Source organism: Fukomys damarensis, unplaced genomic scaffold, assembly GCF_012274545.1.
Source record: "Fukomys damarensis isolate Sample0158 unplaced genomic scaffold, DMR_v1.0_HiC HiC_scaffold_32, whole genome shotgun sequence".
Taxonomy (NCBI): Eukaryota; Metazoa; Chordata; class Mammalia; order Rodentia; family Bathyergidae; genus Fukomys; species Fukomys damarensis.
In genome coordinates, this window is record NW_022900944.1 from 15,370,814 (window position 1) to 15,388,516 (window position 17,703).

Sequence of the window (17,703 nt, forward strand, 5' to 3'; positions counted from 1 at the left end):
AAAAAAAAAAAAAAAAAAAAGTACCAGGCTGGGCTCTAACTTGCGATCCTCCTGCCTCAGCCTGTGGAGAGTCCTAGAATTATAGGCACCTAACACCATGGTTGGCTACGGCTTACATTTTTGAAACGTGATCTCCAAACATAGAAAAAAACAGGCTGATAGAGAAAGAAAAGTAAAAAAAAAAAAAGAGGCCAAAATCAATAGAGAATCCTAAATCTTGGCATGATGTAGAACGCTCTCTCATCTCACCTGTGGGCATCACAGAGCCTTAGGAGGTACCCTGGGCAGGGCAGGCTGTCTAGAGCATGGAGCTGGGGACTCTGCTTCTGGTCTGGCCAGATCTTCCTCCTCATCACCATTCAAGAGCACTGCTCCAATGGGAACCAGCTCTCCCACTTTATGCTGTATAACTGCCTATGTTTAATTCCACTGATCTGTGCCTCAGTTTCCTTAGCTGAGCACGGAAGTGACCACCCTGCCAAGAAAGCTTGTTAAGGGCAGTGAGCCCTGCACCCGGCGCTCAGCTCACACCACAGCCCACACTGGGGTTGCTGCTTCTTGCTCCCTCTGGGCTGGGTCTGTCACTCTGCCGCCTCCCACCCTCTTCCCTGCCCCCATGGTCTTTAGGGATCAGACTGCTGTGCAAAGGCACACCTAGTACTACTGCCTCAACTATCCTAAAGGTCTCCAACAGCCCCATCTCTGGCCAGCAGCCTGCACCTGGCTGAGTCTCCACTCTGACTCAACCCTGGCCACTGATTGCCATGCCACTGCCACACACTGGCCTGCCCAGCCACTGGCCTGACCACCACACAGCCTACAACTGATAATAGAAAGGCCCTCGAGGGGCTGTGTGTCCTCTGACCACCACACAGCTAGGGCTTCTGCCAGTAGCTTTTGGCTGCCAGGGTGGCCAGGATTCAGGCCGCTTATGAAACATAGCACCGTCACTTATCAGCCAATGAATGGTGCCTCTGCAGCCCATGGGGCCACCTCGCTATGGGAAAGCGCATGAACTCCGGCCCAGGGCAGTGGTCAGCCCAGCCAGGAGCCTGTGCAGAGGCAGCTTGGAATTCCACCCTCCCCACCTCAGGAGCCAGGGATCCAGGCTTCTTGTTTTTCCTGATTTAAACAGACACAGGCTATAATATGATCCTTTCCATTCACACCTCCCAGTGGTCCTCATTTTCTGGAAGGGATAAGAGAATAATAGTCTGGGCCGACCTTGGGACCCTCCTGCTGTCCACGCACACAGGTAGGTGAGCTATAGACACCTAAACATATATGCAGGCATATAGAAACGTGCACACAAACAAACGTGCACAAGACATGCAGGCACACACATGCACATACATACACATATAACATACCTGTGGGTGTGACACATGGCCCACCTCATCAGTCTTAAAGCACGCTGGAGAAACTACCCCCCAGAAGCTGCACTCTGTCCATGCCTCTCCAGTCCCCTGGGCCTCCTTTCCTCAACTCTGGTCTCTCCATCCTCCTGCCTGCACCACTCCTCTCCTGGGCTGCCTGTGCGCTGCAGAGCCCCCTGCCCTTCATCGGGGTGAAGTCATGCACTTCCCCCCAACCCACCCACCCTCATCAAAGGTGCCTCCTGGTAGTTCCAGTTCATTCCAAATGTGGCTGAAGAGTACACTTGTCAGCCTCCACGTCCACATCTGTCCAGTGTGGGCACTGACCCCTGCTGCCTGTGACACGGGTGCAGAGCACCACACAGAAGGTGGCTGTGACACAAGCAAGAAGAGTTAAAGGGACTGGCAGGGCAGTGAGGACTCTCGGGGTCTGCAGAGATACCAGGTGGGAGAGCTGGCGGGGGACAGCTGAGGGCCCCATCCTGTTCACAGGCCAAGACTCCACCTGAATAGATCACAGAACATTTCTGGAAGGGCACACAATTCTTGGGCACTGGGCACCAGGAACTGTCTCCCCCAGCAATCCAGCTTTCTGCATTTCTTGAATTCTGTATCTCTCTCTCTCCCTCTCTGTATCTCTGTATCTCTGTATCTCTCTCTATCTCTCTCTCTGCCCCTTTCTCTCCCCCTCCCTCCAGAGAGATCTTTAAAACAAAAAGTTAACGTTTAGAAAAGTAGCCATTCCACTGAACGAATGACAGCTCCTTTGCCTGCTTGACATCACCGAGATGCTCAACAGGTACCTTGAACTTCATGCGTCCCAAAATGAGTCCTGACGTCCTAAACCTACCCTCCCTGGCTTCCAGCTCAGGCAGATACCTGGAGCCACCTGATGCTTCTCTTCCAACCCACACTCCACCCACCTGTATATGCCCTGACACCGCTCTTCTTCCCCTATGTCCCATCTATCACACGCTCTAGGCCTCTCACACCAGGCCAGAGACAACTGATGATCAACAACTGCCTGTGTCCATCACCATTCTGTCACTGTGACAAAACACCCAAGATAAACAACTGAAAGGAAGAAAGGTTTATTTTGGTTCACGGTTTCAAAGCTTTCAATCCACAGTTGCTTGGCTCTGTTGCTTTGGGCCTGTGGTGGACTGGCACCTGATGACAGGGGCACATGGTGAAGGACACCTGTGCACCTTGTGGTGGCCAGGAAGCAAAAGAGAGAGAGGAAGGGGCCAGGGTCCCAATGTCCCCTTCAAAGGCATATACCCAGTGACCTAACTTCCTCCCTCTAGGCTCCACCTCCTAAAGGTCCCACCAACTCTCCAGAGCACCACAGTTGGGGGCCAAGCCTACAAGACACGGCCCTCAGGGAATGTTCAAAATCCAAAATACAGCCCTGGCCTGACCCTCACCCCAGCCCTACTCAATTATCCAAATTCCTACCAATGCCCCCTATCTGTTCTATCACTTCCCTGACCTCACCTTCTGCCCTTGCTCTTTCTCACGCTTGGCACATGCCCACCTTAGGGCCTTGGCACCTGCTGTTCCCAATTCCTGGAAGCCTCTTTTCCCAGACAGCCCCTCCCTCCTTTAGGTTTTTGGTCACTGTCATCTTGTCAACTAGATGAGGTCACCCCCCAACTTCTACTTAAAATTGCAGCCCCCCCCACCCCACACTCCCTCCCTTCTTCCCTATCTTATTTTACTCAGGGGCACATAATGTGCCATGTGTCAAAGGCTGATGACGAGGCACCCAACAAGTGTGTGCTGAACAACCCAGCACAGCTCTATGATGACTGACGGACTCAGAACATTTCCTGCATGTTCTTGAAAGGAAAAGGCAGTTGTCAAAGAGCACAGAGGGCACAATTACATCCATTAAAGTTGTCCAGCTATAATGCCAGGGGCACTGAGGTCTGAGATGTGTGTCTGTCGACAGACAGGTACCAGAATTTCCTCAGAGGCCATGTGCTGTGCTGGATTCCAAGGTATCCAGTTATTTTCCACAAATGTGCAAGACTACTTGGGCCATCCAGGAGACAGACAAACAAGGCCCTTGGAAGAAAGCTCATAACTCACACAGACATGGGCCCCCAGACTGGTTCTAGAAAGATGTGTACACAGTCTGAGCAGGACTGTGGCCATAGCGTGCTGAGTTCCACAGCTTTCCAGGGAAATGGGTTGTCTCGGGGGGCCTGGGGGGTGGGTTTTAATGCACCCAGGTGCCCCTGCTTTCCCACAGCCACACCATACACATGGGCCACGGTGGTCCCTGCCAGAAACCCACCTGTTTCTCATGGCTCCTGGCTGATACACATAGGAAGCCAGGGGACTGCAAGATCCTGTTTTTGTGGCCTTGTAATGCAGACAAGGATTTGAGTCTAGACATGGCAAGAGTCCGCCAGGTTGTTACTGAGAGCTAAGGGGAGGAGGCCGCAACTCTCTCCTCCACTGTGGCTACCACCACACACTAAATTTTGCTTTTTCCATTCTTAGGCAACCAGAAAGCTTAGGGGGAAAAAAGTAGTAGGGATCCAGAAGGAGCTGCCTGTCTGTGCATTCTGGTCAGGGGTCCACATCAGGGGCCCATGTTGCCTCAAGTGTTTCCCTGGGAGACACATGGAGGTTTGGGAGATGCCGGCATGGAGGGTCTGAGGCTGCTCACGGGCAGGGCAAGGTATCTGTGGCTGCAACTCTATCCAGCATCCCTGAACAACCCAACCGATGAGCCACCTATCACCTCCTTTTACAGATGAGGAGGCCGAGGGTGTGAGAGAGTATGTGGGGAGGGAGAATACGGTGGATCAGAAGTGACCAAGTCCTCCTGGAAATTCTCCAGCCAGGCTCTCAGTGGGGGGAGCTCAGGCATGAAGATAAAGAGAAACCTTCTTCAGTAGAAGGCCCCACAGAACGATGGGGCCAAGCCAGAGCTCTTGTGTCAAGGGCTCTGAACTACAAGAGCCCCAAGTCCTCTGAGGATGCCCTCCAATGACCACTCCAGAAAAATGTCACAAAACAGCAGAACAAACTTGCAGAGTCAGAAGGAGAAACTGAGGTGAAGGCCTATAATCCCAGCACTCCAAGATGCTGAGGCAGAAGAACTACAAGTTTGAGTTTGCTAAACCTGGGCAGCTTAGCAATTTAGCAACATCTTGTTTCAAAAAAAACAAAAAAACAAAAACATTCGGGGAGAAGGAGCTACAGCTCAGTACGAAAGAAATTGATTCAATCTCCAGTACCAGGCAAATAAACAAATGCATAAGTGAATGAATGAATGGACAGGCCCACAAAGCCAAAGAGTGGCACAGCCATGGTCAGAATCCAAAAGACCAAGGCAAGCAGTAAAAGGCCAGAAAATAGCAGCTTCTTCACTGAGTAGATCCAAAGGCCCCAGTTCCTCCCTAGCCAAATCAGGTGCACCGAGTCACCAAGCCCAAAAGCAAGGTTCCATATCCACACAATTCAGTTCAGGTCATTTGGGGAATGCTTCATATAACAAAGACCCCCTGGGTTGTCCCACAGGGCTTCTCACACTTTTGTAGAACACTGGCATGAGGACCCCAGTGCTCACAGCATGTGAGGTTTCCCCACCTCGCTAGGTTCCCCCCCCAGAGGTCTGCAGGCACACACATGACGATCCCCATCTTGGTGTGCATCCCCTGCCCCCAGCACTCACCTGTGAGCCTTCCTCAGACATCCACCCTGGAGCTTGGTCTCAGGTTCAGAGAACTGCAAGCACCACCACCTCATCCCATCCCAGACAGCTGACCCTGAGCCGAGTGCAGAAGATCAAAGCCCAGTCATTAAAATCTGGACAAACTTGAGGCATGATTTATGCTCCAGAGCTCCCCCACAGGACCAAGATGAAACCAAGACTCATCTGAAATGGCATCTTTGCTTAGTTTCTTCCCATTCTAGGTCCTGCTTACTCCCCCGCTCCATGGTCAATCCTCAGGGGAGGCCTTAATAAATCACCTGCACCCAGTCTTTACCTCAGGCTCTGCTTCTGTGAGTTCATTTCCCACAGAACTACCTGTGAAGGTAGAGAAATCTTGACCCATGTGGTAACCTCACAAGAGCAGATAGGCTAATGGAAGGTTGGACACTTAGTTGTAAACAAACCAGATGGTGATTTTTTCCATTCTACTCAGTTTCATCCCCACTTCAGGAATCCCCTGTCTTATCCTTTGGGACACAGTTCAAGTACCTTTCCTTTCTCTGACTACTTGACCATGTGATTTAGATGCCTTTGGAACTGGTTTGCAGGAGTTTGGAAAGGTTTGGAGAGACTGATTGAAGGAGCTGTGAGCTGAGCTTGATGGAAGATTCTGGTTGGAGCTCAGACCAAAATGTTGATAGAAATGCAAACAGTAAGGACCAGGCTCAGGAGGTTTCAGGTGGGAACAAGGACTTCACTGGCAGTCTGTAGGCCATGTGTGCTACATGAAAATGTGTCTACATTTTGCTCATCTTGAGACTTTGTAGGAGACTGAGATTATGGACAGCAGACTAATTAATCTGGCAGAGAAAATTTAAGATGGCCCAACATACAGGCTGTAGCATGGATATTGTTGGAGGCCTTTAGCCAATTCTACATTGAGAATTATGAGCAAATGGCACAGCTGAGGGATTTTTAAAGTTTTCAGTTTTGTGAGAAACAAAACACCCACAAAGATGGAGCACAAGAGAGTTCGTTTGCTTGAAAAGATTAACATTAAAAAGAAGCCAAAGAGGCTGGAGATTTAGCTCAGTGGCGCCTGCCTGACTCACAAGCACAAAGTCCTAAATTCAATCCCTGGTACAAAAACAACAACAACAACAACAACAACAACAACAAAACAAAACAGCAAATGGTATGTGCGAACTCAGCAAGGCCCCACCCTTTGCAGGCTTGAAATTGCAAAAGTAAAAGGCCTTGCTTTGAGAAGATGCTCAGCTATCCAAGCACAAAGAGACTTCGACAGCAATGCAACCAGGAAGTTCAGCTACTGCTTGAGCGGGTGGCACACCATGGCATCATCCACATAGTGTGGGTTTTACAAGCATATAGAATGCATGAGTTGTAGGGTCAAGGAAGCTTCAACTCAGGTTTCAGAAGGCCTTGGAGACTAGTGTGCCTCTGACAGGGCAGTTCGTGGTTGTGAGAGTGAAGCCTAAAATTCAGTGGAGACCCTAAAAAGTTGGAGAAGCTAGGAATGTGTAACATCTGAGGAAAACCATAGGCAATGAGCAAAGCCAGCTCAAGAGAGAAGCAATGAGGGCCACAGACACTGGCAATGCTGTTGGGGGTGGGAGGCGCCCAATCTGTTTGGAATTTACATCTCATCATAACTTGCCCAGGGTGCTGGAAATGGAACTATAAGATTTAACTTTTGCCCTGCTGGGTTTCGGTCTTGCTTTGGTCTGATTTCTTTCTATCCCCTTATTTCTCCCTTTTGGAATGAGAATGTTTATCCTATGCCGTTGTATGTCACCAGTGTTTAACTTTCATTTTGATTTTACAGAGCCTCACAGCTGAGAGTTTGCCTTAAATCTCAAAAAAGACTTTGGACTTGGATTTCTCAGCAATGCTGAAACTGTTAGAAATTTGGCAACTCTTAGAGATGGGTTAAACATATTTTGTAAAAAGGGATGCTCGTCTTGTGGGGGCCAGGGGCAAATGTTATGATTTATATATAGATGTCCCCCAAGAGCCATTTATGTTCATAGGAGGGGCTTCTAGAAGGGGACTGGATCATGGGGGTTTATTGCTGACTTGAAGTTAGGAGGTGTCTGCTTAGAAGAGGCAGGCTACTGGAGGCGTGGCATGGAAAGGTCTATATCCCTCCCCAGCACCTCCCCTGATCTCTTCCTGTCTGGCATGCCATGAGCAGCTCTCCTCTGCAATGCTGCCCTGTCTTGGAGCCAGCTGACCCTAGACTAAAATGAGACAAAATAAAACCTCTCCTCCTTTAAATTACAGGTATTGGGGACTGCGCCTGAGTGACAAGATAGGGACTAAGACACTGCTAATAAGCCAGTTTAAGCTTGTTTTCTGTCATGAGCCACAGAATGAATCCTGAGCAATGTATGTCCGTCTCACCTGAGCACAATGCTCAGCACAGTCCGTGCCCAGAGAATACTCAGGTTTGCCCTTCACTTAGCAGTATGGAGGGCAGCCCCCACCATGACCCAAGGCCCTCCTCCCATGAGGTTCCACCCTTATAGGCTACACTCCTCCCAAGAGGCCACTCAGGGACTGATCTCCAACACAGGCACCTTTATACTCACCCAAACCATGGCAGTGCCCAGATAATGTTACTGCCCAGACCAGTAACACTTGCACTTTCAAGAGTGCATTAACCAGGCCAGGATGACAGGAGTGACTATGTCAGGGATGCACTCTCTACAACTGGCCTTGCTTATCTTACCCATCTCCAGCCTCCAAGGCCCCAAGGCCTCCACCCTGCCCACCATCCCCTCCAGTCACTGCTCTCCACCCAGCACCCCTCACTCTTTTTTTCCAGCCACCTCTTAGTGCATTCCCCAGCCTCAGTTCTAACATCCCCTCTCAGAGATGCCACCTGGGAGCCCAGACTCAGCATGGTCCCTACTCTGTCCCCCATGGCAGTCCCTGGAGTTCTGTGCATAGCCAGCCTTTAATCTGGCTGAATTTGGTGACAACACGATCCATCTGCTTTTTCCCATGGTCCAAAGCACTACTGCCTCGAGTGGTGCCTGGTGTACACGAAGCAGCTTGCAGAGTGGCAGCAAACCCTTTTCCCCCAACTTCCTGAGCTTCTGCATCAGCTCCATGTGAGGAGAAAAGCATCCTGGGCAAAATGTGAAGCAGGGACCTTGGGGCTGTGAGTCACAGATAGGGAGGGCACAGGCAGCAGAGGACCCACCCCTAGTGGGCCTGGGACATGCTTCTAATGTTCTCAGGACCACAGCTCCGGGGACAGCGGCCTCTGGAGGCCCTGCCCTGCCCAGCAGCTCCAGGCAGTGGTGGCAGCAAGGCACTGGCCTCTTGACAGCTTTCACTGATCTGAGGCCAGCAGGGACTGGACCCAGGCCGACCGCCTATTCCAGCATACAGTTCTGGCTGCTGCTCAAAACATAGGCCAGCGTCTTCCTTGGCCTCAGCCAGCTCAGGCCTCAGCAGCAGCCAATTCCCTACCCAGAATGCAAATGGGCAGGTGCACAGGGCCCTCCACACAGAGATGAAGGCCACTGCAGCCCACCCACAGCCCAGCTATACCACTCTGTAACAGACAGCGTGCCGCTGCATGGTATGGCCCCATCCACACAGTTCTCCTACCTCCACTGTAGCCTCCCACCTGATTCCTTGTCTCCCTGGCTGACATGTAGGTGGATACACAGCTCTTCTCTACCTCCATAGCATCCCCCTTCTCCTCTGCATCCCTCTGTGGCACCCTCAGCCGCCCAACTTAGAACCCTCTGGAGTCTTGCTCTACCTACTTAGTCCTGCTCACTGGGAGATGAGGACTTATGGTAGGAAAAGGTGCCTGAGAGCTGGGTGTTTTGCCTCAGTTTCCCCAACAATACAAAAGGAAGAGCCAAGGCAAGGGGGGTGTCTCCAAAGGTTTTCCTGCCACAAGGGTCCATGATTCCTTGGCTCATGATAGGGTCAGTTCAGCCAGGCCCTGATTGCCATCCACCTTGCATCTGTTGTCTTCAGGCCACCCAGCAGAGCCATCACTCACTCACGAAGTCACTGGTCAGTCCTCAGGACAATGTCTCGGGGGGCAAAAGGACTTGGGGGAGAAGGAATAAAAAGCGAGGTACAGGGCCAGGGATTTAGCTCAGTGGTTTTGCCATCTGCCTCACAAGTGCAAGGACCCAAGTTCAATCCCCGTTCCCAAAAAAGTGGGGTACTGAACACTTCCCTCCACCAGGCTCTGCAGTGGCACAGTACCCACTGCTTCCACTCCAAGCCTCCATGCTGGAACTTCTAAAGCAGCAGACAGAGCATCCCAGAAGGAAATGCAGTGGCACACAAAGGCGGAGGGTCTCTCACCAAACACCTGAGGCCAGGTGTGCTTCAGAGTTTGGATCTTTTTGGATTGTGGAATACTTGCATATACAAAATGAGAAATCCTGGGGATGGAACCCACATCCACAGGAAACGCATTTATGCTTCATACACACCTTTCACAGATAGCCTGAGGGTAACTTCACACAATCATTTTTCAACAGTTTTGTGGGTGAAGCAGTTTCATTGTGTGTAATTTTCCATGTGTGGCATTGTGTAAACGCTCACCGGGTTGTGGATTAGGGATGCTCAACTCATCCCTGCTTGGAATGAATGGGAAAGACAGACCTGCATGAAACACTGAAGAAAAGACTCCAGCAGCTTCAGCCTGGCAATTTGCACCTCAAAAAATAATTATCAGTTCAGTTATAAAATAGGGTGAGCCCATAATGGTGCTGCAAGGAGCGGGCAGCTTAGCCAAGCAACGTGGGGCCCCAATTCTGCTCCAGACTGCCTGGGGCTGGGAGCCTGGCTCTGTCACTTGCTATGTGGTACTTGGCAAGGTATTAAACTTCTCTGGGCCTCAGTTTCTCTGGGCCTCCTCTGTATCAAGGGATATGGCATGCCTTGCTGTAGTTGAGTAAACTCAATGACATGTGTACAACAGTTCCAACAGAGCACTATATAAATGCTTGTTAAAAAACTAAAGGGGCCTATAAAGTACAATGTGACATATTTATAATATAAAAAGAGCACAAGAAGAAGGATGACTGGTTCAGAACATCTTTAGCATTTACTGGATTTTACATTTGGGAGAGGATGAGCAGACACGGCTATTTCTGTTTCTCCACTGGGCATCCAAGTTTTCCACATGGCACTGATACATCCTCATGCTGCCTATCACAGCATAGAGGGATCGGCATGGGGAGACAAGAGCCCTGGGAAAGTCTCCTCCAAACCAGGAAGGCTGCACTGGTAGGAGAGGTCACCTCTAGTCCCAAGGGAAAAACTGTGGTCAACAAAGGGCTCCAAGGGGACTGTGGACAAGAACAGCCCACATTCCAGCCACCTGCAGCACAGCCACTGTGGCAGCTGTACCAATTACAGTACAGGACTAACAAGGCACAGCCCTGTCTTAAGAGTGCCCTGACCAGGTGCTGGCGAGGGCTGCTGGTAGCAGGAACACAGGGTTCTGCTGGGTGGCACTCAGGAAGCACTGGGCTGCAGACTCAAGAGACCAAAAACAGCCCACCAAGAAGGCAAGGGCTTCAAAAGCACAATTAGATCACAAGTGAAGTTTAATGCCAAAAAGGAAGTCAAGAAAGCTGGTCGGCTGTTGTACCCGAGAGGCTGGTTCAGGGAAAATCAGTTCCATATTCTCTCTTCGTCTATGCATGAAATATTGTAGTTGGGGGTGGTATTCTCAGATGAAGAAATAGAAATGGCAAATAAGTGTATGAAAAAATGTTCAACACCACTGTTTATTCAAGAGATGCAAATTAAAACAACATTGAGATTCCATCTCACTCCTGAAAGAATGGCTATTATCAAGAAATCAACGAATAACAAATACGAGAAGGGCTGTGGGGAAAAAGGAACCTTCTCCACTGCTGGCAGGACTATAGACTGGTACAACCACTGTGGAAATCACTGTGGAGATTCCTAAAAAGACTAAAACTAGAGGTTCCATTTGACCCAGCTATTCCCCTTCTTGGTATCTTCCCAAAAGAATTAAAAGCATCATAGAACAGCAATACATGCTCACCCACGTTTATAGTGGCACAGTTTGTAATAGCTCAATCTTAGAAACAGCCCAAATGCCCATCAACCAATGAAAGGAGAAAGAAGATGTGGGATTTTTATACAATGGAGTACTAGTCTGCCATAAGGAAGAATAAACTTGAGACATTTCTAAGTAAATGAATGTGGTGCCTTAAGACCACACTCTTAAGTGAAATAAATCAGACACACATTTTCATATATTGCATGGTCTCTCTGGTGTGAGAAACCAAAAGTGTAACTAAGGAGCAAAATGTATAATAGCTATTATGAAAGAGGAAGAAAATGTTCCAATGGGAAGGGGAATTGGGGAGAGGGTAGAAGGAAAGGAAAGAAGGGAAAAGGGAAAAAAGAAAACAAAAAAAGTAGAAACAAAGCTTTTGTTAATGAGGAGAAGAGGGGTTGAAGGGAGGGGAGGGAAAGGGGAAATAAGAATCAAGATGTATCAGGTACAGGTACAAATTCCCTAGGATGAACATCATCATTACGCACATCTAAATGTACCAATAAAATTGATTTAAAAAATAAAGGGGAGGAAAAGTAGGCCTAGCATGCAGGAGCCCATGACTTTGGTCCCTAGCTCTGTAAAAACAAAACAAAAAAAACAACCAAAGAGAGAGGGTGAAGCTGTGTCTAAGAGGGCCTGGAGTTTGAAAGCAGCTAGGAGAAGCAACCAGGTCCGAGGGTCACCAAGAATCTGCACATTACCACCCAGGATCCCATGATGCTGGGTCTCAGATGACAGCAGGGTATCCTTAGGCACAGTGAGATCGCAGCAAACGGGACAGGGCAGAACTATGCCACACTGATGAGGCCGAGATGCCATCCTACGCATGCAGTAACAATCAACTCATCCAACCATCGGTGACTGTATGGTAGACAGTGCTACCTTCCTCATTCCGCCGATGGGGAAATTGAGGCAGAGAACAGTTAAAAAACTTGACCAAGTGGCTTAGAAGTGGCAGTATCTGGATTCCAATCCCATACAAGGCTGTGCAGAAGTAGACACCAGGAAATAGTGGGCAAGGACCATGGCCACAACTCTAAAGCTCCAGGGCAGGTTTAACTGTTGGTGTCTTGGAAAGCTGGCGATGACGGTACCTGCTGTTAAGGCACCTAATGTGTCACTCTAAACTCACGTCCTAAGTCTCCAGTGCTTAAAGGAACTTAACTGAGAATTAGCACCTACATCTTTAAGGAAAATGGGTCCTTTACTCAGATGTGTAAGGTTAATGAACAAAGCACAAAACAGTACTGGTTTTCCTTCCAAGTACAATGTCCACAGGACACCAGGGCCCAGCCCATCACCCACACCTGTTCAACTCACACTGTCCACTAGTAGCAGCCAGTGCCCGCTGAGGGACACTGCTTCACAGAACCCTCTGGGATCCCATGTGCTGATCCTGCATCCTACTGAGTCACATCACACATCCCAGGCCCAGGACCAGAGGGAAATCCAGAGGTAAAGTTTCTTTACCCACAGATCCTCATGTTCTTGCAGATCCTTCAAGGGAAATGCAAACCGTATAGCTACTTTCCCTTGAGACTCAGAATCCAGAAGATAAAGATTATCTTAATATCCTAGATAACTGTTCCCGTAAGTAGTACAATGCACGGCTGCATTAATAAAAGTATTACATCTGTATCATGGGAAATGAGGATTCTACTACCACTGGAAAAAGATAGACTTTGGCTGGAAAATGAAATTTCTGCTAAAGAAAGACACGGATATACTGGCCTTGGTATTCAAAGTATAGACCGACGTATCTGGGCTAAGAGTCTTCACATAGTTTTGGAAATTGTCAGAAATACAGTCTCAGGTCCCATCTGCCACACTAAATTGGAAATCTGCATTTTTTTTTCTACATGATCCCTATACAAGTCATATGCACATTTGAGTTTGAGAATCCCTGGTCTAGGAGTCACCATAAGGTAACTGCATAAAAAGAGCTGATACTGATATATTTAGCATACACCAAGCCTTATTTTAAAATGTGAAAGAATTAACTCATTTGATACTCACAAGAAGTCTGATTTAGGGATATGGTATCCCCCTTTCATAGATAAAGAAACTAAGTCTCAGAGAGGCTAACCAACTTACTCCAGGGTACACAGCTTCTGTGTGGCAGAGCTGGGAGCATAAGGGTGAGGGTGTGGGGACACAAGGGGCAGCTGAGGACCCTAAATGACCTGAGAGAAAGGATGGATAAAGGCAGCACCCTGCTTCCCACAGGGGAAAAATGATGACCCAGCAGAGGAAGAGGGCCAATTCTGGGCACTTTTTGAAGGCAGAGGAGGAGCAATGGCAGGGAGAATCCAAACTGTCTATGCTCTGTAAGCTAAAGCCATCCAACAAAGGAAGAACGCACTCAGGCAGTGAGCTCCCTATCACAAGAGGTATCCAAGGTATTTTTATTTTATGAAGAAATCAATCCCAAGAAGGTAGACTTTCTTCTCTAATCTCAAGGCCAGGCAGATGTTTTCTACATCCACTGGGAAGGCCGGGAGGTAGGTGCACCCCCTTCCCCACCAAAAGCAGGCTGGGGACAGCAACAGCCCTCAGAAACCTCCATGACCCAATGAGTCTGAAGGGACAATGGGCCTATTATTAACCCTCCAGCCCAAGTTGGGCGCTAGTCCTGGCTCCCTGATAGCAGAGCAGGTGGGCCTTGGACAATAGGCTGGGCTAACTGACCCCAGGCTGGGACAGATAGAAAGCCACCATCCCCCAAAATAAGACATGCCAATGGCCCAAGCATTCTCACAGGGCTCGGGGAGATGTCCCCTCACTCCCCCTGTCTAGCCAAACCCTGCTGCTGGCATCTTCAAGAAGTGCAAAGTTCAGTCTGCTCACAGAAGAACAAGGTGACACATTCGGAAGGACCGGGTAGCCGTGCCCTCTCCTGCCAGCATGCCACCAGCCCCAGTGAGGAAGGTGAGATTTGGGAAGGCTGCTCCGAGATCTGCTCTCCCTCTGGCCTTCTTGGGCTCATTCAGCAGGACGGCGTAGCTGCACCTTCCCCTGCCTGCACCACCACCAGCTCCAGCAAGGAAGGTAGCCATGCAGGCACCTCTGAACCCCCCGCCCCCCGACTCTCAGACCTCCTGATTGGGCCAGTCCTTGGACCCACTCTGCAGAGGCATAGGTGGTCATAAAGGGTATTTTTCTGAGCTCCCAACTTTGAACATCTTTAAAGAAAGGGCGGGGGAAACCTGTAGTAGAACTGAGTGGAGTTCAACCCTACAGGAGGTCAGGGAACTCAATCTGGGCCTTGCGGCCTGAGGTCAGTCTGAGTCACGGGGGTCTGCCATTGGCTAGCTGAGATCAGAGGACTTGGGTCTGCACATGGCTGCACACATTGTATATTATAACAGTAGAGATATAGTCTGAAAGGGGCCCTTCAAATTCTTTTTTCTTTCTTTCTTTTCCTCATTCCACTCTGCAAATTCTTTCTTTTTTCTGTCCTCTTTCTCCAACTCATTCTCTTGCTCCACCATATTATCCATCATCTTCCTTTCTGTTGCTGCTCTGCCCTAACCCGGATTTCTTCTTTTATCATTTTTTCTTTTTTCTTTATGTTCTTTTCTTCTGTCATTTTACCTCATTCATGAGTCAATAGTTTCAAGGGAAAGTGAGCCCCTATTGCTGTTAAGGGGATATATTCTTGTCCTTATTCTTGCACTCTGTCTATCCCTTTTGAATTTAATAGTTTCCTAAAGATTGTATGGTCATTCTATGTCCTCTGGCTTCATTTGAAACCTTCTCCAATTATTTCACTTATCTCCTCCTCTCGTCCTAACTGTCTAAGCCCCCATCCTAAATGATAAAGATGCTATATTGAAACGTGTATTCACTGCAAACATATTTTGGGCTGCTTCTTGATTTTAATTTAATTCACATGGTTTAAAGGTGCTTGATTAATGACTACCACAGGTGGTCAATTTGCAAGTTGTGCTTGATCCTATGGTGTTGCTGAGTGTATCAATTGGGATAAAGGATTGTGATTGATTTAATGAGTTGTTTCCTCTGATATTAAGAAAATGAGAATGTCTATGAGTCATTAGAGACTCAAAAGCTAAAGCGCAACTACATCAGGAAGATTTAAGTAATAACCCAGAAATTAAACTACGGACAACCCAACAACAAAAATAAAAATGAGAAAACACTTAAGCAAGACACAAAGACAGACTTCCAGTTCACCAATGGCAAACAGCATGCCAAATGAGAATGAAAAGTCTGATAGTGAACCAGCAGGAACCCATAGCACAGGAACTAACAAAACAGATCAATCAGGCTCTAGAAAAGTTCAAAACAAATAATTTCCCAGATAACCATAGAGATGGTGAGTAAAATGGAAGTCATGATTCGAGACTCTAGAACAGAAACTGACCAAAAAATAGATGAGCTCAGGACCATGATAGAAGCCATGAAGGCCCAGCATAAGAAAGAAATGGAAACAATGAATGCCCAACAGAGGAAAGAAATGGAATCCATAAAACAGATTCAAACAGATATCCAGGAGATTAAAAACTCTATTGAAAGTGTACACAAAAGGATAAAAATGCAAAGATAGAATCTCAGATAGAAGATAAGATAGAATCTCAGATAGAATCTAAGATAGAAGATAGGATTGCAGCCAATGACCATGAAAAGAGAGGTCTCTTAAAAACAGTAAGGGATCATGAGAAATTGATCCAACAATTCCTAGATGATGCAAAGAAGAATAACATAAGACTGATAGGAATCCATGAAGTAGCAGGAGAAAATACAAATGACTTAAAAAAACTGTTCACAGAATTAGTGACAGAAAACTTCCCAAACAGAAGGGAAGAATTAGACATACAGATAAGTGAGGCATATAGGACTCCAACTATAAAAAAAAAAAAAAAAAAACCTACACCTAGACATATAATAAAATGGACAGATTTCTAGATATTTATGAATTACTAAAGTTGAACAAAGAAGATAAAAACATTTTAAACACCTCAGTTACAATCAGTGAAATTGAAAATGTAATTAAAAATTTACCAACAAAGAAAAGCCCAGGTCCTGATGGATTCACTGCTGAATTTTACAAGACATTTAGAGAAGAACTACTGCCTTTACTCTTCAAACTTTTCAATGAAATTGAAAGGGAAGCAATATTTCCAAATTCATTCCTGGAAGCAAGTATCACTTTGATTCCCAAACCAGGGGAAGATGAAACTAAAAAGAGAACTACAGGCCAATCTCCTTAATGAATATAGATACAAAAATCCTTAATAAGATACTAGCAAACAGAATACAGAGGATCATCAAGAAGATTATACATCCTGACTAAGTCAGATTTATTCCAGGGATGCAAGAATGGTTCAACATACGTAAGTCAATAGATGCAATACACTATATTAACAAAGTCAAGGACAAAAACCATATGATCCTCTTGATAGATGCAGAAAAAGCATTTGACAAAATTCAACACCCATTCATGATAAAAACCCTGCAAAAAATTGGAATAGATAGTCTATATCTCAACTTAATAAAGGCTATCTATGAAAAATCAACAGCCAACATCATATTAAATGGCCAAAAACTGAAAACTTTCATGTTAAAATCAGGAACAAGATAAGGGTGCCCACTATCACCACTCCTGTTTCATATAGTTCTGGAAACATTAGACACAGCAATTAGAAAAGAGAAAGAAATTAAAGCAATAAAGATAGGAAAGGAAGAAGTTAAACTGTCATTATTTGCTGACAATATGATATTCTACATTGAAGACCCAAAAATCTCCACCAAAAGACTTCTAGACTTAATTGACAGATTCAGTAGCATAGCTGGATACAAGGTGAACACCCAAAAATCAATAGCCTTCTTGTACACCAATAACAGACTCACTGAGAGAGAAATTAGGGAAACAATTCCTTTCACAATAGCACCCCAAAAAATGAAGTATCTAGGAATCAATCTAACAAAAGCAGCAAAAGACCTCTACACTGAAAACTACAGCACTCTGAAAAAAGAGACTGAAGAGGATATAAGAAAATGGAAAGATATCCCCTGCTCCTGGGTAGGAAGAATCAACATAGTGAAAATGGCCATACTACCAAAACTGCTATACAGATTCAATGCAATGCCAATTGAAATTCCAACACTATATTTCACAGAACTAGAAAAAAGAATCCAAAAATTCCTTTGGAAGCAGAAGAGACCAAGAATAGCAAAAGCCATTGTAGGCAACAGAGACATGGCAGTGGGTATAATAATTCCCAATTTGAAACTATACTACAAAGCCACTGTGATAAAAACAGCATGGTACTGGCAAAGAAACAGACCTGAAGATCAGTGGAACAGATTGGAAGACACAAAAACAAATCCAGATGTACTCAGCTACATCATCTTTAACAAAGGAGCTGACCATCCCCACTGGAGGAAAGATATCCTCTTTAATAAATGGTGTTGGAAAAACTAAATCTCAACCTTTCAAAGATTAAAACTGGACCCTTATCTTTCACCATGCATTAAACTAAAATCCAAGTGGATTAAAGATCTAAATATTAAAACAGAAACACTACACT

At 46.8% G+C, this 17,703-nt stretch overlaps 1 protein-coding gene across 3 annotated transcripts in view; it reads right to left on the bottom strand.

Moving 5' to 3' along the window:
* The window catches only part of Nkd1 (NKD inhibitor of WNT signaling pathway 1), a 90,023-nt gene that overhangs the window by 36,257 nt on the left and 36,063 nt on the right, over positions 1-17,703 (bottom strand). Inside the window, exon 1 of one of the 3 annotated variants that reach the window (XM_010629164.3) lies at positions 1,601-1,653. The exons of the other annotated variants lie outside the window; for them this stretch is intronic. Within the exon in view, the coding sequence (XP_010627466.1) occupies positions 1,601-1,636 (36 nt within the window). The 5' untranslated portion in view covers positions 1,637-1,653. Of the gene's footprint in view, positions 1-1,600; positions 1,654-17,703 lie in introns of those variants that run through there. 3 annotated transcript variants of the gene reach the window in all.